The sequence below is a fragment of the Eupeodes corollae genome, chromosome 3 (assembly GCF_945859685.1).
Source record: "Eupeodes corollae chromosome 3, idEupCoro1.1, whole genome shotgun sequence".
NCBI classification, from domain to species: domain Eukaryota; kingdom Metazoa; phylum Arthropoda; class Insecta; order Diptera; family Syrphidae; genus Eupeodes; species Eupeodes corollae.
Window position 1 is genome coordinate 134,772,775 of NC_079149.1, and position 23,966 is coordinate 134,796,740.

The following is a 23,966-nucleotide window of genomic DNA, read 5'->3' on the forward strand; positions in this document are numbered from 1 at the left end:
TGAGTACTTTTATACCGAACAGGGTTAAGAGCATCAGACCGAAGGAAAACGGAAAACGTATGGTTTGATGCCAGCTGTAAAGAGATTATTAGGGCCAAAGAAGTAAGTTTGCGTTGCTATAAAGCCAACCGTACTGAGGAAAGCCGGAAAAAGTTAAAAAAAGCCAGGAAGGCCTGCAACGCCCATATCCGACGTACCAAATTTTTACATGAACAAAAATTACGGCAAAAAATACTGCAATGTCCAAAAGCAAATGTTTGGTCATTTATAAAAAACATGAGGAATTCTTCCTCTTCATCGGTTCCTACGCTGGTTGTCAATTACACGCCTTTTGTTAGCTCCTTAGAGAAAGCTTATCTCTTTGCTAGTCAGTTCGAAGCAAATTCTGCGCTGCCAGTGAGTGTTATGACTCCGCCAGTACTTGAGCGAGTAAGTGATTCTACGGGACCAATCTTTTTTCGCACTCGTACTGTGGCAAGAGTACTTAGAGATCTAAATACACATAAATCCGCCTGGCAAAACCACTCCGTATGCTCAGGCCTCGCTCTGAGCGGATGGAAAACCGAATTTGTTCAGCCTATTTCCAAAAAAGGCGAATCTTCATCACCCTCTAATTACCGACCGACTGCACTTATGTCCCTTTTTTCCAAGGCCAAACGCTGATTAATTATTAGCTCAAGAAATATCTTGAAGATCGAAAGCTTCTTAATGACCGTGAGTAGGGCTTTCGAAGCAAAAAGTCCACTGGTTATCTCATGGTTCATCTCACCGAAGACTGGAGCAAATCTTTACATCGATTTGGAGAAAGTAAGATTATTGCACTTGATATTTGAAAAGCATTTGATATGTTTTGGATCCGGCTCTCTTACCGAATATGCGTGCTTTCGGTTTTCATGAATACCTGCTTCATTGGATTAGTAATTACCTTTGGGGTCGTTCAATACAAGTAGTATTAGATGGATTGCTGTCTGAAACTCATAAAATAAATGCTAGTGTGCCCCAGGGTTCTCTTCTTTCTCCAACACTCTTTCTCATTTTTATTAATGATCTTCTGTCTGCAACATCTAATCCAGTATCATATTCGTTTTCAGACTCACATCCCTCTTCTTCGGATGTGGAACTGCAACGACAAAATATGATAAGCTCATTAAATTCCGACCTAAACAGCATTGTTCAATGGGGATTAAAAAACCGAGTGGAATTTAATGCTTTGAAAACCCAATGCTGTCTTGTATCGTTAAAGAGAGATATACACCCCTTGGCATTATTAATGGATGGCACTTGCATCGAGGACACTGTACATCTCGATATTTTTGGTTATGTGCATCACCAACAACCTCTTGTGGAACGATCACATACGCGATGTCGCCAAAAATGACGCAAGGGATTTAGGTTTCCTTAGGCGATGCAAGAAATGTTTCACATCTTCTGATATGGCTGTTATCTACAAGACTTATATATGTCCGAGCATTTAAATTGATAGGTGATAATATCAACATAAGTTCATTTACTTCGCTTGAACATCGTCGTAAAGTTTCTTGTTTCACCCATTTTTACCATTATTTTAACAGTTTATGCTCTAGTGCAGCTGCATTCCTCCCCTTAAAAAGTTCAACTAATGATAATCTTATTTATGTACTTGCAAATTTAAAGAGAATAAAACAAGTAAAATAAACGTTCCTTTAAAATATTATAATGTCAAGATTCATATAATTTCCAATAGTGCTACCCTGTATTCTTTTTGCCCATTCATCGAATCACCCTGTTGTGTAAAGTTTCCTCCTGCACTACGCTTTCAACACTACATTATCCACACTAATAAGAAAACCATTTCTATCCATCTCTCCATTACTCTCCACTTCACAATGACGTTTCTCAGTCGACGAGAGAAAGGGGAATCAATCGTCAAAAAAGTGAAAAGTTCTCCAGGTGAGGACGACAAAAACCAAAAACTACCGAGTTCGAGTTAAAAATTTAATTATTCCCAAAACCAATTCAAAACTCTTCTAAAATCCAACAATTTCCTCAACAAATTAAAATAACAATCAACTATCCCAAACCTAAACAATCCCAATCAAACATAGCCACAAATACGTTTTTTAAATAACTTCATAACTTTTTCTTTTCCCAATAAAATCGATTCGTGAATCTTAAGCAGAGAGTGGTGTGGGCGAGACGCAAACAAAAACAAGAATTCAAAAAGAAAATCCTGAAAAATGTAAATTTTTTGCAAATTCAATAAGAAAAATAAAATAATTCGCTAAAATAATCAAACCACTTGAAGTCGATCTTCATTTGGACAAAATCGAAATAGAAAAGTGATAAAAATTAAAATGTTTTAACGCCCATAATCTGCTTCGTATCTGAAATTCCATATTTATTTTTTCCAAAGCAAAGGAAAATTTTGTGCAATTTCGGTTTCGGAATTGAGAATTGGATCTTGAACGTTGGACGTCGTCGTCGTGTCGTCTTTTCCAATAGCAAAATAAAAGGAAAAAATATGCAAGTCTAGTTCGTCGTCGTCGTCGCCAAATCGTCGTCGTCGTCGTGTGTTATTATTTAATTATTTTGTTTGATTCTTTTTTTTTTTTAAATAAAAGTTTTTTTTTTCTTGCTTAAAGAAAAGATCAGATCGAGAGGAGGGTTTGACGGTGACTCGACAACAACTGTGCTTTACAATAATAAAAAAAAGAATACAATTGTGCAAACAGGGGGTGTTATCAGTGTTGCCAGGTTGCCACCCAATTTCAAGTCTTTTAAGATTTGTTTCTGTTCTCCTGTAATCCGACTAAGAACAGAAACAGAAGCACGAATCTGGAAAGGTTAATCCTCGCGAAAAATTAAAACAACTTAGAATTGGAGCAGCAACTACAACATCAGGCACAATGAAGAAAATATTTTCCAAATTCGACAAAAACGAGAAGCTCGAGAACAGCACCACCACCAAGGAGACGAACAGTTTTGTCGGCAAAGTTTTCGTAGTGGGTCGAGTGTCTGTGACAGTTGAAGATGTGCTGGCAGAAGGTAAGTGATGGGCCTCAGGAAGAGCAAATATACAAACCTACCTACAAACTATGTTTAATTCCCACAATACTTGAACAAAAAAAAAATCAAATAATTTATTATGTTTGACTTAAAATATGTATTTTATTTTTAAGGAGCAAATAAATAATCTGCAAAAGTAGATAGGCAGGTGGTTCTTGAGTATTTTCTTTATTTTTTGTTTTGTGTTTTTCCTTTTTGAGTTTGCACACATTTTTCTTTATCAACAAATCAACATGGAGAATGCGTTGATTGTGGACTTAGTTAATATGTCTTCACATTCTCTAGACTTCTGAGTTATGTATTTGGGTTATAATAATTATTATAGGTACCTAATGTGATAAGATAACAAAATGAAGTAACATAATTTCAACAAAGCAATAAATACCAAATAGGTTGATTTGAAGCTTTCTGAATATTTATCTTACACATAGCTGCAATAAAAATAAAATTGTTTTACACTTGTGACTACGATAAACACTCAACCTCTAAGATTAAGAGATGTCCCTGCTGACAGTAAACACTGTGTACTTAGCACAAAAGTATTACTAGGCCCATTAGGATAAAGTCGCTGGTTTTTAATAACTGCTAATGCCATCTACATGCACTTAGTCCAAAAAGTCTCCGTACAGCAGCCTAATTTTAGTGCTTTTTTTTTTTTTGAAAAAAGAGTATTAGGAATAAATGTAAGAACCAAAGTGGTAACATTGAAAAAAAGTTTTAATAATTTAAAAAAAATTATGATTTTCTCAAAAACCCGTTCTTAATATATTGCAATAGTAAATATTTTATTTCGAATCAACAAAAAGAAAGCTGCTGCTACGGAGACTTTTTGGACTGTGTGTACATCGTATATTAATTTTATTTTTAAACTTGACAAAATGGTTTAGAAGTACCAATTTAAAAACACTCACCGTAAAAGTATAAATACTTTAGATTGATTATATATAATTAGTAGAATCCTTCAGTCTTTTAAGCCTCGCCCCTACAGTTTGAATCACTGGTTCTACTGATTTTTATCTTGGAAATTAAGGTCTTGAGCATATTCAAATTATTCGTTTTTACAACTTTAAATAAACGTTTTAGTTAAAAATTGAAAATTCAAATAATTGAAAATGAATTTTTCACATTTTCTTTAAATTTTAAACTAGACTTTATTAATATAAAAAATATGTTTTTGTATTGTCCCAGAAGAGTAACCCCGATAGAACCGTTATTTTTTTTTTATTATATTTTTTTTTTCCAAAAAGCTTTTATATATTGTCTAAATAATATTTGATGATCAAAAATGTATTACATTCTGTTGAAAATTTAATATCTCATACATATGTACAATTATGCTAGAAACATTCCGGATTTTTTTATAATGCCTTCCTTAATATCAACTAGGAAAAATCAAACTGAATTCGTTGTTTGTATTTATTTCAAAAACATATTGGAATACTTTATAATTACTTTAAAAAAATAATCATCTGATGGTAAAAAATAAATAATAATAATAATGAAATATGTTAATTCACTCCATAACATCCCTGCTCAAAACGAACCAGATTTTATACAAAACTTCGAGTCTTGATGTTTGGGTAACGGTTTTTCTTGTCATTTGGATAACATAATTAATTTAAGAAACTAAGCAGGTTGTGAGCTGTCTAAATAGAAATTAATTCGATTAATAAAATTGCTAAAAACACGTCACACAAACGCTATTGGTTATAAAGTGTTAGAAAAGTATCGAGCCGGTACAAAACACAATGTAATCGCTGAAATGCTGAAAATTCCAATTTCAACGGTTTATGACATTATCAAAAAGATTAGAAGCGGAAAATCAGTAGAAGATGAACATCGTGGTGGACGCCCTCGCAAAACAACAGCTAAAACAGATAGGCGCATATAGGATTTTGTTTTTAAGCACCCTTTTGCGTCCTCGAAAAACATCTCTGAGGATCTAAATTTATCTAAAGCGCCATCTACGGTAAAGAGTCAGTCGTTTAAGGGGATTCGGTCTTTATGTCTTCCGACCAGCAAAAAAGCCACTACTTAAAAAAACATCGTAAAAAAAGGTAAACTATGATAGGTGTATCGGAAAGACTTTCAATTTCTTAATTAAAATATTTAATCAGGGTTGAATTGGCAAAAAATCATCTGAACTGGAGTATAAGCAAATGGAAAAGTATGCTCTTCAGTGATGAAAGCAAATTCAACTTATAAAATAAAGGTTGCTGTTCAAAATATTAATTTTTAAGATTTAGTGACAAAAATCCGGTTAGTTTTTAGCAGACGAATTTATAATTTGTATTATTTTTTGTTAACACCATTTATTGTGTGGATTATTTTAAATTGTTTTAATTTTTGTATGAACTAATTACATTATAAAAAATATGCAAAACATGGATTAATAAATTTGAACAAACAAATCCGGATTGTTTGTAGCACCACTGTATATACAAAAATTGAAAAGGTTCAATAATACAAACATTTAAAAGAATTAATTTTAAACTGTACCCTTGGACCTCAAAATATTAAACCTTGAAGTATAAGAATTTCGGATTTAAGCGTATAAAATGTATTGCAAAATTGTTCATGATTTTACTACTAAAGTTTCCAAACGCGTTTATCTCGCTTTTAAATTAAAAAAAAAACATAATAAATTAGGTAGCCTAATAGCTCGTAGAAAACCAGGGTCTTTTGACTTACAACTCTCAACCAGTCCTACAGTTTTTATTTCAATATATATGATTTAAAATGAAACCAGCATAAGAGTGTTCATATATGCGTTTCGCTCCGATGTAATGGTTGGGCTCATCAGAAGATGACCATTACACCTTTTCTTGACGCATATTTTCTCGAATAAATCAAGATTCCATATAATCCGTATAAGAAGATAAATTGTAGATGTACAATTTGTAAGCCTAATCCTAACAGATGATTTTAGAAAGCACTTTTCAAAACAAAAATTTCTTCTGGAATTGTCAATTCTTCCCAAGAGGCATCCAACATCTCGGGATTGACGGTCCTACCAACTAACCATTACGCCACGAGTACTATCATATTTTTCAAATGAAATAAATTAAAAAGACTTCGAAAATTGAAAAATTACTAATTTTGTGCAAGTATTTAAGAAAACTAAATTTAATAGAGAAACGTAATTATATAATATAATACACCTACAGTAAAACCTTGGTAAGTTCATTTCACTTAAGTTCGTAAGTCGCACAAGTATTTCATTTTTGAAAATCAAAATTCTAAAAGTCATCTAATAATCAAACGTCTACCTCCCTTCCGCTTAGTCGAAGTGTCCCCCAAGGTTCAATTTTGAGACCTCTTCTATTTACCATGTATATAAATGAACTGCCGCCTCTAGGATTGAACTTGTCATTTCATTTGTATGCTGACGACGTTGAACTTCGATATAGCTGTTCTCTAGGTCTAATTGAAAATGGAGGTTACAGTGGGGCAAGGTATGTCTTTGGTCTGCGGAGATATGAACATATTTCTGCATACTCGAAAATAATACATGGCGCCTCTCTCGAAAATGTATTTGCTTTAAGAACTTTATAGCAAGCTTCATAGTATTCTGCAAACAAAAAAAACACCATATCTTAAAAGCAAAATTCAATTCCCTCGTTCAACTATAAGTTATGATCTGACTCCATTACGTTATTCTTACCTTATTTCTAGTCGTCAATTTTGTAAACACGCGGTTCGATTGTGGAATTCCATCCCCCTGCCCATAAAGATGATTTGATGCAGCACTCGGTTAAAGACGAGACTTAGACAATACTCTGGAAACTCGCGATGATAAACTTTTTATATTTAACTAATTTTATTACCTTTCTATTGTTAAATGCAACTATTCTTTCTTTTTCATTTAATTTATCATAAAGTAAATTTGCATTTTGTTTTTATTAGTTTTTGAATCTTTCATCTTTAAATCATTAACATTTTTAAATAGTATGATAATACTGTTTAAAAATTCCAAAAATTTTAAATTTAAATGAATTTTAACTTTAAAAATTCTTTTAAGTAAACATTTGAAATCTGCTGAAAAACAACTTTACTCCCTAAGTAGTTATTATTATGTTATGCCTTAATTTTCAAAAATGAAAAAATTGTAGTCTTAATCTACTACAATGGTGAATATAGAAATAAGTGCCTTGGACAGCTTAAACAGGTTTTTATAGCTGCCTAACCAGTATACTCGTAAGTGCATGATGGTTAGTGCGTTGGACTGTCATGCCAGAGGTCTTGGGTTCGATCCCTGCCTATGCCATTTAAAGTCTTTTCACGGCTTGACACTCTTGCGAGGGATTGACAAATTCTCCAAGAGAAACTCTTGTCAAGTGCTTTCTAAAATTAGCCGTTCGGATTCGGCATATAAACTGTAGGCCCCTCCATTCCTGACAACATTACTCGCACACGAAATGGTTGAGAGTTGTAAGTCACTAGGCTTAAATCTTTATGGACTGTTGCGCCACCCAATTTATTTATTTATTTTTAACCAGCATAAGTATATGTTATTAAGGTGAGGCACTTATTTGGGTTTTACCGTATCTTCCATAGACTACTTTGTTTGCAGTACGCCTTTACACGACTTTTTCCCTTTTATAAAATCTAAAACAAAAAATTGAACATATTTCCACCCTGGTTAAACAATCCTTGAATATGGAAAGACCACTTCTCCAAATTATATAACAGCAATGACGAACCGAATTCCGCTGTAAAAGAGATAGAACCACTTAACCTCGGCGATGCAGATCAACAATTCCGCCTACCCGACCTTGACGAAGTGAAGATAGCTATATCTAAACTTAAGTCAAACAAAGCTGGTATAGCGGCCAATGACTTGGTAGGGAGCATGCACCAACTCATTTGTAAAATATGTTTGGAAGAAAGCATGCCTGATGAGTGGAATCTCAGCATAGTGTGCCCGATACACAAGAAAGGAGACCCTCTAAACTGCGCCAACTACAGAGGCATCAGTCTCCTTAACATTGCATATAAGAACCTCTCTACCTTATTGTGGCTTCAGACCAGGAAAGTCCACTACCGACCAAATTTTCACACTACGGCAGATATTGGAAAAAAATCCAGGAGCTTCAATCGATACCCACCATCTCTTTATCGATTTTAAAGCCGCGTATGACAGCATCCATAGGGAAGAGCTATACAGAGCAATGTCTAGTTTTGGCTCTATCAGGGTCGGAAAAGATCTCACCGATGCATTTGATGTCATAAAAGGTTTTAGACAAGGCGATGCACTGGCATGCGACTTCTTCAACATCGTTCTGGAAAGAATTGTGCAAAACTCAACCGTCAACAATAGAGGCACAATCTTCCAAAGGTCCATCCAATTACTCGGATACGCAGATGATATTGGCATAATTGGAAGATAAAAGCGTGATGTCAGTGGAGCGTTTTTGAGCATTGCGACGGAAGGGAAGAAGATGGGTTTAGTGGTCAATGAGGGCAAAACCAAGTATATGCTGTCATCAAAAAAGGACATTGAACAACATCAAAAAAATCAAATCAAATGGGGTGGCGCAACAGTCCGTTGTGAACCAGGGCCTAGTGGCTTACAACTCTCAACCATTCCTGTGTGCGAGTACTGTTGTCAGGAATGGAAGGGACCTACAATTGTAGGCCGAATCCGAATGGCTAGTTTGAGAAAGCACTTTTTCATGACAAGAATTACTCTTGAAGGATTTGTCAATTCCTCGCAAGAGGCAGTACCCGCGAAAATTAATTTTTTAAAATTAAGGTGGCACAGGCAGGGATTGAACCCAAGACCCCTTGCATGACAGTCCAACGCACTAACCGTCATGCCACGGGTACTATTGAACAACATCATGTTGGACAAAACGTCACCATGGACAGCTATAACTTTGAGGTAGTTAAGGACTTTGTCTACCTAGGCACCGCTATTAATGCAGACAACGAAACCAGCGCTGAAATCAAACGAAGAATAACTCTTGCAAATCGCTGCTTCTTTGGACTGAGAAGGCAATTGAGAAGTAAAGTCCTCTTTCGAGCATGTAAAATCACCATCTATAAGACACTCATCATCCCGGTTCTCATCTATGGCGCTGAGGCCTGGACCATGTCAAAGAAAGATGAGAGCGTCTTAGGATGCTTCGAGAGAAAAATTCTTCGGGTGATTTTTAGTCCCGTACGCATAGATGGAGAATGGAGAAGAAGATATAACGACGAACTGTACGGGCTGTACAGCGACACTGAACTAGTTAGCAGAATTAAAGTCCAACGTCTAAGTTGGCTAGGTCATGTAGAGCGGATGGACATCAACGCTCCAGCCCGGAAGGTCTTCGAATCCAATCCCGAGGGACGGCGCATTAGAGGAAGACCGCGACTCAGGTGGCGCACTCATGTGGGTGAAGACCCCAACCAACTTGGCGTGCGAAATTGGAGACAGCTAACTAGGGACTGGGATGGCTGGAGACGCATGTTGGTTGATATTTCATCATGAATAGACTTACTAACGCGCAACGCATGCAAATCATTGAATTTTATTACGAAAATCAGTGTTCGGTTCGAAATGTGTTTCGCGCTTTACGTCCGATTTATGGTCTACATAATCGACCAAGTGAGCAAACAATTAATTCGATTGTGACCAAGTTTCGCACTCAGTTTACTTTATTGGACATTAAACCAACCACAAGAATGCGTACAGTGCGTACAGAAGAGAATATTGCGTCTGTTTCTGAGAGTGTTGCTGAAGACCGTGAAATGTCGATTCGTCGCCGTTCGCAGCAATTGGGTTTGTGTTATTCGACCACATGGAAGATTTTACGCAAAGATCTTGGTGTAAAACCGTATAAAATACAGCTCGTGCAAGAACTGAAGCCGAACGATCTGCCACAACGTCGAATTTTCAGTGAATGGGCCCTAGAAAAGTTGGCAGAAAATCCGCTTTTTTATCGACAAATTTTGTTCAGCGATGAGGCTCATTTCTGGTTGAATGGCTACGTAAATAAGCAAAATTGCCGCATCTGGAGTGAAGAGCAACCAGAAGCCGTTCAAGAACTGCCCATGCATCCCGAAAAATGCACTGTTTGGTGTGGTTTGTACGCTGGTGGAATCATTGGACCGTATTTTTTCAAAGATGCTGTTGGACGCAACGTTACGGTGAATGGCGATCGCTATCGTTCAATGCTAACAAACTTTTTGTTGCCAAAAATGGAAGAACTGAACTTGGTTGACATGTGGTTTCAACAAGATGGCGCTACATGCCACACAGCTCGCAATTCTATGGCCATTTTGAGGGAGAACAATTCATCTCAAGGAATGGACCGGTAAGTTGGCGACCAAGATCATGCGATTTGACGCCTTTAGACTATTTTTTGTGGGGCTACGTCAAGTCTAAAGTCTACATAAATAAGCCAGCAACTATTCCAGCTTTGAAAGACAACATTTCCGAAGAAACTCGGGCTATTCCGGCCGAAATGCTCGAAAAAGTTACCCAAAATTAGACTTTCCGAATGGACCACCTAAGACGCAGCCGCGGTCAACATTTAAATGAAATTATCTTCAAAAAGTAAATGTCATGGACCAATCTAACGTTTCAAATAAAGAATCGATGAGATTTTGCAAATTTTATGCGTTTTTTTTTTAAAAAGTTCTCAAGCTCTTAAAAAATCACCGTTTAGTTTAACCATCCTTACGTTCGTATAATGCTGTTACCTCAAAGTCCTAACATTGGTTTTATAAACTTGGGGTTAAACGCTTTACATTTAGCGACGAATAAATATTTCTTCAGAGTACATTCCGTCACTTAAAATAAATGCGCTTCGGAGTACATGTTTTTTGTATGCTTTAGCACCTTTCATTGAGTTCAGGTGTTAGGGTTAACCTCCTGCATGATACGATTAACCGTTTTTAAATTTAGTATTTTCTAATTAATGATGGACATTACGTTTTTTCATATTTTTCATTTCTATGGCATTATTATAACACTTTATGCCTTTATTATTATGTCATGCTAAAATTACTTGACTTTGGTCTTTAGTTAAAAGTTTTAGTAAACATAATGTGGCTTATTAATCTTTGCTTTGAAATCAATATTAAAACTCTTACAAACATTGATTTGATTTTTTTAACCAAACAAAAATATTGTATGACATTTTCATCAAGTGGTTCTATTATATTATCACAAGCAAAATTGGAAGCCATTATAAAAGTGCAATTTATGGGAAATTTCGTTTGTCTACTCATACAAATCTTTTTCATGACATCTTGAATCCACTTTAGTTGAAAACAGCATACAAAATTATAAATTCTCCAGAGTTTTCAAAAACTATTCGAACTTAAATAAATAAATTAAGTGGCGTAACAGTCCGTAGAGAACAAGGGCCTAGTGACTTAAAACTCTCAACCATTCTCAACCGGATATAAAAAATGTGTGCAGAATATTTGATTGATTTGCAGAATCTTAATTTTATATCTTACCAATCCGTTTCACAGGATAATATTTTTGAGAACAAAGCGTTAATAATTATATAATTAATTTTTTGAAATCTATATCGATTAAAATTTTGTTGTAACCGACTTCTTGAAGACGGTAATGATTTTTTTTTAATAGAACTTTTTGTTCTATTTATTATTATATAAAATACTAATTAGGGGCAACCATGTGCAAAAGATTTAGGTCTTCTAAAACTTTTTATTTTTTTAACTTTTAATTCGTGTATTCTACTTGTCGCACACAATTGAAATAGAACACAGAGAGTCATCAAACAATAGTCATATTGCAGCCTATACCACACCATGAACATTTTCTTTAAACTTTCAGACAATGAGGAAAAATAAACAAAGGATCAAGAAATGAACAAGAACAAGAAAAAGAAAAACTTCAAAATGTGAGCCAAGGAATAGACATTCTGTCAGCCTTGAAGCCTTGTAGTCTATGCATACCTACATATGTACATGTATAGAAATATAAAAATATTATTAAATGAAAATATATTGTCATTTAAAGCCTACTTAATAGTACCACATATGTACGTACTTTGAAATGACCGACCGCAACTATGGAAGTAACATTGTCCCATATTTAAAGTAACTATTTTTATATCAAGCAAGAAGCTAAACCACAAATTTTCATCTGACTAGTTTCAGGAGCTTTTTTTTTTAAAGTAGGTGCTTTGTTTGCCTATCTGACGATGTTTTCTTTCAGTGCTGAAACACTCCCCCTCCACATCTCTAATGAACCATTGTACTTACACTACTCGTAACACGTTTCTCAATTACAATTTATTACACTCAATTAGCATTGTCATTGCAATTGCAAGTTTTTAGTTTTTTTTCTTATTTTGTTTTCTAAATTATTTTGAATTTTACATGAAATTGTGTGTAATGTATTGAACCTAATGCATTTTCAAACGTACGAATCAATCAACGGTAGCGGAGCGGTCGTGTGGCGTGACGTCGTCGCGTCGTCGTCGTGGCACGATGGTAAGAAATAAAACAACTTATGTTTTATTTAAATTAATTAACTTTGTACTGGAAATTCGGAAAGATATTGAATAATTTATAAAATTTGCAAAACCTGTGGTTGATTGGATTTTCTTTCGAATATGCATTTATGTGCATATGACCTTGAACTGACATTTTTCGAATAGAATTTTTCTTGCTGCATATGGAAAATTTAAAGAAGTACCCACACAATTAATATTCATATTTTTTTGAAAAAAGAGAAGTTTTAAAACAGTTCAATAAGTTTTAAAACAGTGATGGATTTCAGAAACTTCAGTTTTAAATTTTTAAAACAAATCAAATGTCTATCTATTTTGCACCCTTGATTATTGGATTGTTTGTTTATTTAAGAAGTAATTGAATTTTTCTCCTTCTATGTATTGTATATATTAAAATTCTTAGACGAGCCTTAATACCTGGGTCTTGTCTTAGATAAAAAACTAAATGGGAAACGCGACGTACAGGAAAGAGTCAAAAAAGCTACTGTTCCTCTCTTTCATTGCAAAAAAGCTGTTGGTAATAAATGGGGCTTACAACCCAGAATCACGGTAATCAGCCCGATTTTAATGTATGGTGTAGCAGTATGGCGGACTGCTTAAGAGATAGTATAAACAGCGATAAGTTAAATAAAGTCCAACGTTGACCTTGCCTATGTAAACTTGATCGCTTCGCACGACCCTATCTGCGGCAATGGACACCTTACTTTACCTAACACCTCTTGACATATTTACCAAACAAATAGCTGCAATCTCTGCTATTCGCCGCAAAGCTTCGTGGCAGTGGTCTAACACTCCGTAATTCTTAGGTATTTAGAACCAATTCCAAAGCAAAGATGGGGGGGGGTGCCCCCAACTGCAATTCGACAGAAATTTCCAGATTTCTTTACCTCCCAGATCTTTTTGGGAGGATAGGACATTCTTGGAGGATGAGTCAATCCATTTTTACACAGATGGGTCAAAAACAAAAGAAGGGATTGGTGGAGGTGTGTATTTTGATCGACTGAAATTAAGTCCTTATTCCGCCTTTCCAATCATTGTAGCGTGTTCCAGGCGGAACTTTTGGCGATAAAACAAGTCTTGTCCTGGCTTAAGGAAAACGTTATATCAACATCTGATATCCGTATTTTCTCAGGTAGCCAGGCTGCTATCAAATCTCTGGACTCTGTCTCTACAAACTCTATAACAGTCCATAACTGTCGATCATCTCTAATGGAGATGGCAAAACAGTTTAATATTTACCTTTGCTGGGTGCCGGGCCATAGAGACATTCCAGGTAACTGTAAGGCAGATGAACTGGCCAGGAATGGTACAGTACAGCCCATCCTACCACCTTTGGCACGTACTGGCATACCAATCGCTACTTCTAAATTGTTGCTAATACAAGACGCTGTGACGAGGGCAGGCACCAGGTGGAACAACATCACCACGTGTCAAGTCTAGAAACCATCTGGCTTACACTAGATTTAAAATGTTCAAGGTGCTTGCCCTCTCTTAGCAGATCGCATATAAGCTCGATAACCAGATACAGTCTAATAGGAAAACACGCCAAGAGACTAGGTGTATTCTCAAATGACTTTTGCAGAAGCTGAGGAAGAGGAAGAAACAGTTCTTCATCTTCTCTGCACATACCCTACTCTGGCTCGAAAACGCAAGAATTACCTAGGAGAATTCTTCTTTAACGATCTAAACGATCTAAATCATATCAGCATAAACAGGCTCTCACATTTCGTAAGGGACTCAAACTGGTTCCATTGAGCTTAGGAGGAAGCCTCAAGATTCATGTGGTGTCACAATGGGCCATTAAACTGTGTCCGTTTCCATCTTAGACAGCCACTATAACCTAACCTAACCATGTATTGTCCCAAGTTAGGTTAGGTTAATGGGCTGGCGATTAATGACGTTATCGCCACACTTAGATTAATGTAGACCCATTAAGTGATTAAACGTATGACATTTATGGATTGTCCTGTTCAAGCCATTGAGGAGCTTTAATGAAAATTGCTAGTTCCTGGAATATTTTTAAGTATTTTAAGATTATTGAAGAACTGTCAGCATAAGAATTTGTTTCTAGTGTGACATAGTGTTGGGCAGTGTAATAAGAAGAGGGCAGTGTTGTCTTGTTCTACCTCATCACTGCATCCTTTGTACATGTTATCGGTGGTTACCCGAATTTTTGTTACGCTAACTAAATGTATTAGACCAACACAAGATAAAAACTTTCTTTGGTTTATAAGCAAGTCATTAAGTTTGTAGAATTAGTGTAAAATTTTTTAGACTTGATGTTTATTATTACGTTTTTTCCTATTCCCCACCAAGACAAATGAATATTACTCATGGAAAGTATTGAACTTGGCCAAAATCTAGTTTAAACTTTCAAACCAATGCTTATTTTAAGGACAAAGAGAAGTTTTAAGTATCTTTTGGCCTCAAATTGTATTATCAATGAATTAACTTTCTTAGGCTCTTACAACTTTAAAACAAGCCAAGTTATTTACCGTAAAGAGAATAAGTCGTTGTATATATTGAACTAAAGAAAAATGTCCTTTTATACTTTTATGTAGGTCGATGAGGTAACCAACCACAAGTCTTCTACTTTTCAAGACCCAATTTAAAATTACTAACTAACATAAAGCAATTAAAATAATTCATCGGTCGGTCGCTTATATGATCGTATAATAGATTCTATTTGCAATAATTAATTAATTAATTTAGAAAACAGACATAAGATAATAGAAAATCTTCATAAATAGAAAACATTAATAATGTATGTACATAGGTACTCTTAAACCTTAAGAGTTGCCAACAATTTTATTTCAAATAAATTATGTTTCTTAAAAGTAAATTATTTTTTGGAATCTTACAGCCCTATAATGGCTATCAACTATCGATTATTTGATAACTGACAACTTCTATCAATTTATTGATAATCTGGTATTATGAGTATCAAATGATAATTTTTCACCCATTGTGAATACTAATCAATATACGATTGTGAATAGGTTTTGTTTGGTGTTTGACGTTTGTCATTTGTGTTGAGTTCTTGTGTTTTGGTCTATAAATAGTTTTGGCGGAATAATGTTAGTTGTTTTCATTAAATAAATTTATGTTTTTTCTAAATAATATTTTGTTTATTTAGGAGTAGAATAGTTAGCTTATTTTGTATTTATTTACCACTTTCATAAATCTCTGAGCGCTCAGTTGATGGTACATGCCTATTTATCAACGAAGAATTTGTGGCTGATAGAAAATTTGATAGATATCATAATTTTTGACAGCCGTCATACCAAGTTTAATTTGCTTATTTTAATTCATGAATTTATAATTTGTCCAGTGGGTTAGAAGCATCTCGTAATACTGTTCATTTTAGCTTGCACGATAAACCTTCGTTCCTCAGTACAATTGCCTTCAAAGAACAATTTTAGTACAGGCATTTCGTTCTTCAATTTGTATATTCAATAAAAACTACATAAAAACTACTTTAATTTACAATTCTTTACCATTTACGAATATTTGATACATTTGTCAACGAGTTTATCAAAAAAGCTATTCACAATAGATCTTTAAATTCACTATTTATCAAAAATATTGATCACCATAATACCGATTCATTAATTTTGTTGATAATTATCAACTATTATCAAATATCGTGTTGATATTTAATAACCATAACATTGTTTATATGTAGATTTTTTTTATCATTATTTTATTATAAGATTTATTCATTCATAATAATATTTAAAAAAAAAAAAAAACATTTGAGTTTAAATTTAAATTTCAATCTTTAGTGGCATGGCCGGAAGGGCCGTCGTAAACCAGATGATAGCCTTAATTAATAAAATTTCCAATTTTTGTTGTTTTATGGTGCGTTATATACAATTTTATATTAAAAGTCTTCTCTTATTATCTGTCTTTTATAGTTAAGTGCTATTTTTAAATATTGAAATAGTTTTTTCCAATCTGTTCCATTTAGAATTTCAATGAATTCCGCTTGTTCCATATAACTTTTCTGCCATATTTGTCGCCGAATTTCTGCTAGAATCGGGCACCTTGCGATGAAATGCAGTACGTTTTCTTTTTCGTTGTTGTTACATAAGGAGCAGCTTAGTAATAGGTCATTGCGATGTGGAATGAAATTGAGAGGCAAAAGTTCACCTCTAGTCCTGAAAATCAATGATATTTTTTCAATGTTATGGGTGTCCTTGAAGTAGTTGGATTCTCCTAATCTATGTAGTGAACTAGTAGCTACCTCTATACTTTTCTCTCTTGATTTAGAGTGGAGCTTTTCGAATAGACTGTTAAGATATGGCTTCCATTCTTGTAAATTATCTAAAGTTAGGTTGAAAGAGAGTTCACAAGAGTCCGCTAAGTTTTTCCATTCCTGAAACCATGCTTTGCGACTTTATAATCGAAACAGCAATATTTCTTGCAACTTTATCCACATGGCTATACATTAACTTGGTAATGTTGTTGAAGTGCAGTTTAAGCGATGAGAGATGTAAGGGTGATAGACCGGTTTCAATGAGAAGCATGTAGTTAGGTGTTGTGTTGGGTAGTCGGAACTGCCTCTTTAGAAAGAACCTCAGGAGTTTTTCAGTGGTTTCAGACTGATTCCAGCCCCATGATTCCGCAGCATACAGCATTATTGATTCAGACGTTGCGAGAAAAACTTTGTATTTTGCACTAAATGCTAGGTCCTTGTTACCATACACATTTTTCCACACCGTCCCAATCGCATTTTTGGATGAAGAAAGTTTTTTTACTAGGTGTTTTTCTAGGTTTAAGTTGCTCGTCACAGTGTAACCCAAGTATTGGTGTTCCCTCACAGTTTCAACTTGGTCCTTAATACCATTTCTAGTTTGCAGCCAATCGCCCTGATCCACTCCAAAACACCATTGTTTTTGATTTGTCAAGGTTTACTGTTAGATTCCACTTCGAACAGTAATTCCGTAATTTGGTGATGATTTACTGAAGAGATTCAGGAGATTCCGAAACCCATCAATTGTTATGCCACAGAGCATGTCTTTTATTGGATCTTCGATATAAAGGCAGAAAGCTGAAGGGCTGAGATTGCAACCTTGTTTCAATCCTACTAAGGCAAGAAACCAATCAGATAGATTTTGCCCATCCTATACTGCATACGTTGTTTCTTTATAGATGTCCTCTATAATTTTTCCAAATCGGCTTCTTAAAATGTCTATGAAGATTTTGAGCGATGAGCTGAGAATGGATGGGTCCGTCTTATCTCATTTTTTGAATATGGGAAAAAGTATTGATTTTCTTAAAGCATCCGGTGTTTTGCCTGTAGTGAAAATATCATTGTACACTTTTGTGAGAAGTTTAAGAAACTCCACTGTTGCGTATTTCCAGAATTCATTTGGGATCCTGTCAATCCCGGGAGCTTTGTTGTCTTTAATTTTGGCTACAACTGCTTCGACTTTATTTAAAGGGACTTAGTGTTTGGGAGATGTGAGACCGCTGTCCATGTTATCACGCTCTGCAAAGCTTCCATAGTTGGCGAGTGCTCATATAGACCGTGTGCTGTAATACTGCGATTTAGTTTTGCCTGATATATTCCAACACAATTTGTCTGCCATTTAAGTTTAGGGAGAAGCAAATTTTTTGTTTCGGACTATTTTAATATGTCATGGTTAGAGTTGTAATTAATGGCATATGGTCAGAATAAATTTGACTATCCACGTCAAAATCAAATAAATTGCCGATCAAATCAGTGGACGTCATAAGATAGTCGATAACAGATTGACCTGGGTTTCTGATAAAAGTAAGTTTACCTTCCTCGTCTCCTTTTTTAGTACCATTCATTATAGCCAAATCAAAAGAACTTCCCATTTCCAAGATTGATTTCTGCGTCTTTTGATTTTCTTGGGACAGGGCGGCTTCCAAAAGACACACATTGTTCTTGTCCGGTTCGCGCGTTAAAATCCTCCAACAGGACGCATTGCTTATCACCCAATACTTGCATTATGTATAGTTTTTTTTTTTTTAATAAACAAAGAGTATAAATGTATAGGGTGTTTTTTTAGTTGCCTGAAAAGTTTTGATGGTTCTTGTATGTAGTTTGACAGTTGAGAATCTTAAAATGTCAAATGACATTTCTGTTAACTAAAGATTTTGCAAATGACCATGTATCATTTCATGATAGAACAATGATTCAAAATTGTAAAAAATTAGTATGAAACAAATAAAAGAATGAAACAAAGATCATTGTTGTTTAAATGGCTACTTCAATAAGCTACAAAGTCCTCAAAGTTCTCAAGCTCTTGAAAAAAACACCCGATATGAATCAATTCTCTTTAAAATGTGTATAGCTCAATAGTTCGTTACATAGAAGCTTTGCGTGGTCTTGAATAATTACGAAAACAATTTCAAAGATGGAATAAATTAACAATATTCAATGAACTCTAAATTAGCACCTATTGCAAATAAAATACATATTATTTATTTTTAAATACATATTTATCACTTAAATGAGTCTACATTGGAATTTATTATAATTAAATTCTTAAACAAAATATTTTTGTAGATAATTTCTTTAAAATTACTATATTCTGATATTGTTGTTTGTTTTAAGTTCAATTGTTGCGACTTAAAAGCGTACATGAACAAATAAATAGTGATAAATCACGTTTTAAAGAAGTAACGCGTAACAAAAAGAGTTTGCGAGTAAAAATCAAATATTTGATGAATCACGAATGTTGTTAGATTGCTCATTTTTATTCTTTTAATTTATGAACATGTAGAACGTGTGGGTTTTATTGTTCTTTTTTTTTATAGTATTTGGTTTGATTTCGACAATTAAACGTTTGAAATGACAATGATAGACTAATTGTGTGTGTATTAGAAATTAAAAAAAAAAAAACGAAGTTGAATGATTTTATGGTTGCTATTACTCGTATTAAAATTGAAAGTTTACTCATTTTGTTTATGTTAACTTGCTGGAGATGTTAATTTCTTATGCAAACAATCAGTATACTTTTAAGGACAAAGCTTTACTTTTTTTATTTAATTCACTTCTACTTTTATTCTAAATAAAAAAAAAAACAACAATTGAAAAGAATAAAGCAGTTTGTTTAGTAAGATTTTGAATTTTTAATAAATAAAAGCTCAGAAAATTCATGGGATCATCAATCGCATTTTATTTTTGAATCGGTTACACATTTAAGACAACATAAGGAAAATGAAGTTTTTAATATCTGATTTGACAGGTGTCAAAAAATTGACTTTTACTAAGTCAACTTGTTTTTGATAATCTGACTGTAAATATAGTCTCCGTTTTATGTCCCATATTGATCTAAAGGAGACCCTCTAAATTGCACCAACTACAGAGGCATTAGTCTCCTTAACAAGGTGAAGGTCTGAAGCCGTTCGCCAACAACCTGATTGGTCCTTATCAGTGTAGCTTCAGACCAGAAAAGTCCACTATCGACAATACGGCAGATCTTGGACAAAATTCAGGAGCTTCAAATCGATACTCTCCATCTCATTATCGATTTTAAAGCCGCGTATGACAGCAGTGTGGTACCCGTGGCATGATGGTTAGTGCGTTGGACTGTCATGCTAGAGGTCTTGGGTTCGATCCCTGCCTATGCCATCTAAAGTCTTTTCACGGGTACTGCCTCTTGCGAGGAATTGACAAATTCTCCAAGAGTAACTATTGTCATGAAAAAGTGCTTTCTCGAAATTAGCCGTTCGGAGTCGGCATATAAACTGTAGGTCCCCTCCATTCCTGACAACATTACTCGCACACAGGAATGGTTGAGAGTTGTAAGTCACTAGGCCTTGGTTCTCAACGGACTGTCGCGCCACCCAATTTATTTTTTTTTTTATGACAGCATCCATAGGGAAGAGCTCTACAGAGCAATGTCTAGTTTTGGCATCCCTGTCAAACTTATCCGTTTATGCAGAATAACGATGGAGAAAATGGTTTTAGACAATGTCATGCGACTTCTTCAACATCGTTCTGGAAAGAATTGTACAAAACTCAACCGTCAACAATAGAGACACAATCTTCCAAAGGTCCATCCAATTACTCGGATACTGATATTGACATAATTGGAAGATCAAAGCATGATGTCAGTAGAGCGTTTTTTACCATTGCGACGGAAGCGAAGAAGATGGGTTTAGTGGTCAATGAGGGCAAGACCAAGTATATGCTGTCATCAAAAACACTGACACTGACCAACGACGTATTGGACAAAACGTCACCATGGACAGCTATAACTTTGAGGTAGTTAAGGACTTTGTCTACCTAGACACCGCTATTAACACAGACAACGACACCACCACTGAAATCAAACGAAGAATAACTCTTGCAAATCGCTGCTTCTTTGGACTTAGAAGGCAATTGAGAAGTAAAGTCCTCTCGCGAGCATCTAAAATCATCATCTATAAGACACTCATCCTACCGGTTCTCATCTATGGGGCTGAGGCCTGGACCTTGTCAAAGAAAGATAAGAGCGTCTTAGGATGCTTCGAGAGAAAAATTCTTCGATGATTTTTGGTCCCGTACGCATAGATGGGGAAGAGAAGATACAACGACGAACTGTACGGGCTGTCTAGCGACACTGACCTAGTTAGCAGAATTAAAGTCCAACGGCTTAGATGGCTGAATCATGTAGAGCGAATGGACATCAACGCTCCAGCCCGGTAGGTATTCGAATCCAATCCCGAGGGACGGTGCAGTAGGGGAAGACAGCGACTCAGGTGGCGCACTCAGGTGGGTGAAGACTTCAACAAACTTGGTGTGCGAAACTGGAGACAGCTAGCTAGGGACCGAGCTGGCTTGAGACGCATGTTGGTTGAGGCCCAAGTCCGCCCCTGACTGTAACGCCACCTTAAGTAAGTACTCGTAAGTAAGATCAAAAAGTTAAGCGAAATTTTTAAAAATAAATCTGTATGGGGTAGTCAGATTCATTTTTTGTCAGCTATCTCAAATTAGGTATCCCACTCCTTCAATAAGGTAGGTATCCAAAAAGTCACCTATCCAAGATGGCAAGATTGAACGCAGCCAATTAAACCATTTACCAAAGGAGATTTATTTTTTTATTACTTACTTTTGAAAAGTGTTTAATCGGGCCTATCTCGAATTACATCGTAATTGAGAGCTTTTACGAATTCCGAAAAACCGTATCACGAAATCGGTTCAAAATCTAATATTGTATGAGATTTTTCACTGCGGGCTTCGCAAAAGTTTCCAATTGCGATATAATTTGTGATAGGGCTGAATGTGTATGATAAATCCATTTAAGTTATCTTAAAGCCTTTTAACTCCAAGCCCGCAACGGAGTTTTCGGCTAAACATTTTCGAAAACCAGAAAATCGTTCACATTGAACATTTACACGTTTTCGTTTGACATTCCAATTTTCGCAACATCGAGTGTCAAATATTGTGGTGATGCAAAATTCTGTAAGTAAAAGTTTAGTTCTTCAATTATTATTTGTGAAAATAAAATGCATTCTGACCAATTAAATTTATTTTTAATAAATAAAATTGAACAAAATATAAAGATTTTGGTAAACTTTTGTTCATTATCTTAAGCATCTTTCTTTTTTGACAGCATCCATTAACTGTTTACATTAATTGAGCGCTGAACGTTTCAAAAGGTTTGTTTGTTTAGTTCATCTTTGAATTGCTACTAATGTTCGACATGTTTTATTTAAAACTTATTATTTACTAATAATATATGTATACGACAAAATGGAATTAATTTCAAGTCAAGTCTACTTTCATACATTTTTGTTATTAATAATGTTTTTGATTAAAGTGAATTGAAATAAAATTTGAAGTTTCAAATGCATGACATCTAGAAAACTTACTAATTGTCTAAATTTGTTTTCTAAGAATGTTATCAATGTTCATTCATATTTAAAACTGGTATCAATGCTTGTTTTTAAACAAACTCAACTTAGTCTTGATTGCGAATATTATTATAATTATAATTAATTTAATATTTATTTCATCTGTCAAGTTCATGTTTAATTATTTGCGCATAAATACATTATTACGGCAATTCAACATTAATGTGTGAACTTTAATGCATGTACGAGTTCGTACATAAATTCGTACAATCTATACATGCACATTAGACTGATTCAAACAAATAAAATGTCTTCAACTAGCTTTTTGGTTATAGCTAAGTGACGTCTAAATTTCAGCTTTTATATTGATATATGATAAAGTGCATTAATTGGAAAATATGTCAATACCTTTTTTTTAAAATACTATAAGAAAAGTTCATACTGATTTCAAAATAACATGTTCTTAAGTTAGAAAACAAAGAAGTTAAAAATGCCAAAAGCTCTTACATAACTTAAAGACATTATAATGGTTCAGATGACACAAGATACTTGAAAGTTAGTCTAGTTTCAAGTACCTGATTGGCCAGCTGACAAAAAATTACCTTCCAATTAAGGCAACTTTATTGGAAGGTTGACTAGAAAGTTAGCCAAGAAAAATCTCCCTAACTATTAAGTCAAGTCCACTTCTATCAAAATGACAGTTGATCATGTTTTTTCATTCAACTGAAAGCTGAACTTTATTACTCTATGATTTTTTTTTCTGCACAACTTCATTTAATGCTTTTTGTAAAAGGGTTCCTTGTCAATGTGGAAAAGAAATATTTCTTTACAATACAAAATACAACTCGTGATGGACTTGTAGCTTGCCTGTGGAGTATTTTAAATAAAATAATTTTGTTGGTACTTTTTGTACTATGAACTCATATAAAAGGTTTGCGAAGTAATGTTTTGAATTTGAAATTCATGACACTTTAAAAACTACCTAATTGTTTTGGTCAAAATGTATGTTCAAAGAATGAAGTTGACTGCAAATGAAGTCCCTTATGTTGCCTGAACCTGTCCAATTTTTTGTTTTGAATCAGTCTAACGTACATGTAACATGCGATGAAGGAAACATAATGTAGACGTCAATAATTGTATTCCCCGTTGCAATTCCTGCTTCACTCATGCAAAAAACTTAAAACCTAGCAGCTGAACATTGGACTAGTAGGTAAACAAGGGTATGAGTCTTCCGTCTTAGTATAGTCGCAAAAGAATGAACAAACAAAGCGCAAAAGTAGCATGCCAAGAATTGTGAGTGTTATATAGACTTGGGTTGGATAGATAAAAGTAGGACACATTTCCATGCATAGTCTAGCCCCCTAGCGGCAACAGCTGACTCACCGTTGTTGTTTGCTGTAAGCGCAGCCCAAACAGAGTTTATAAATACAGCAAAATTATGAAACCAATTTATTCGGCTGAAGCCAGAAGCTGATGGCTGTGGAGCGTGCGTGCTTCATTGCAACAACAAATCTTCACAGTGATCTGGACTTTGCTCCGGTTCTAAGCAGTCTTACGGTTCATTCACACTGTGTATTGTCAATTTTAAGTACATAATAATATTGAAGAAAACACAAATATGGA

The 23,966-nt window shown here is 34.7% G+C and overlaps 1 protein-coding gene across 1 annotated transcript in view; it reads left to right on the forward strand.

Annotated features, from left to right (window-relative positions):
* The first annotated feature begins 1,894 nt into the window (after positions 1 to 1,894).
* Positions 1,895 to 23,966, forward strand: part of LOC129950829 (uncharacterized) — a 67,086-nt gene continuing 45,014 nt past the window's right edge. Inside the window, exon 1 of the mRNA XM_056062747.1 lies at positions 1,895 to 3,024. Coding sequence (XP_055918722.1) covers positions 2,886 to 3,024 — 139 coding nt within the window. The 5' untranslated portion in view covers positions 1,895 to 2,885. The remainder of the gene's footprint in view (positions 3,025 to 23,966) is intronic.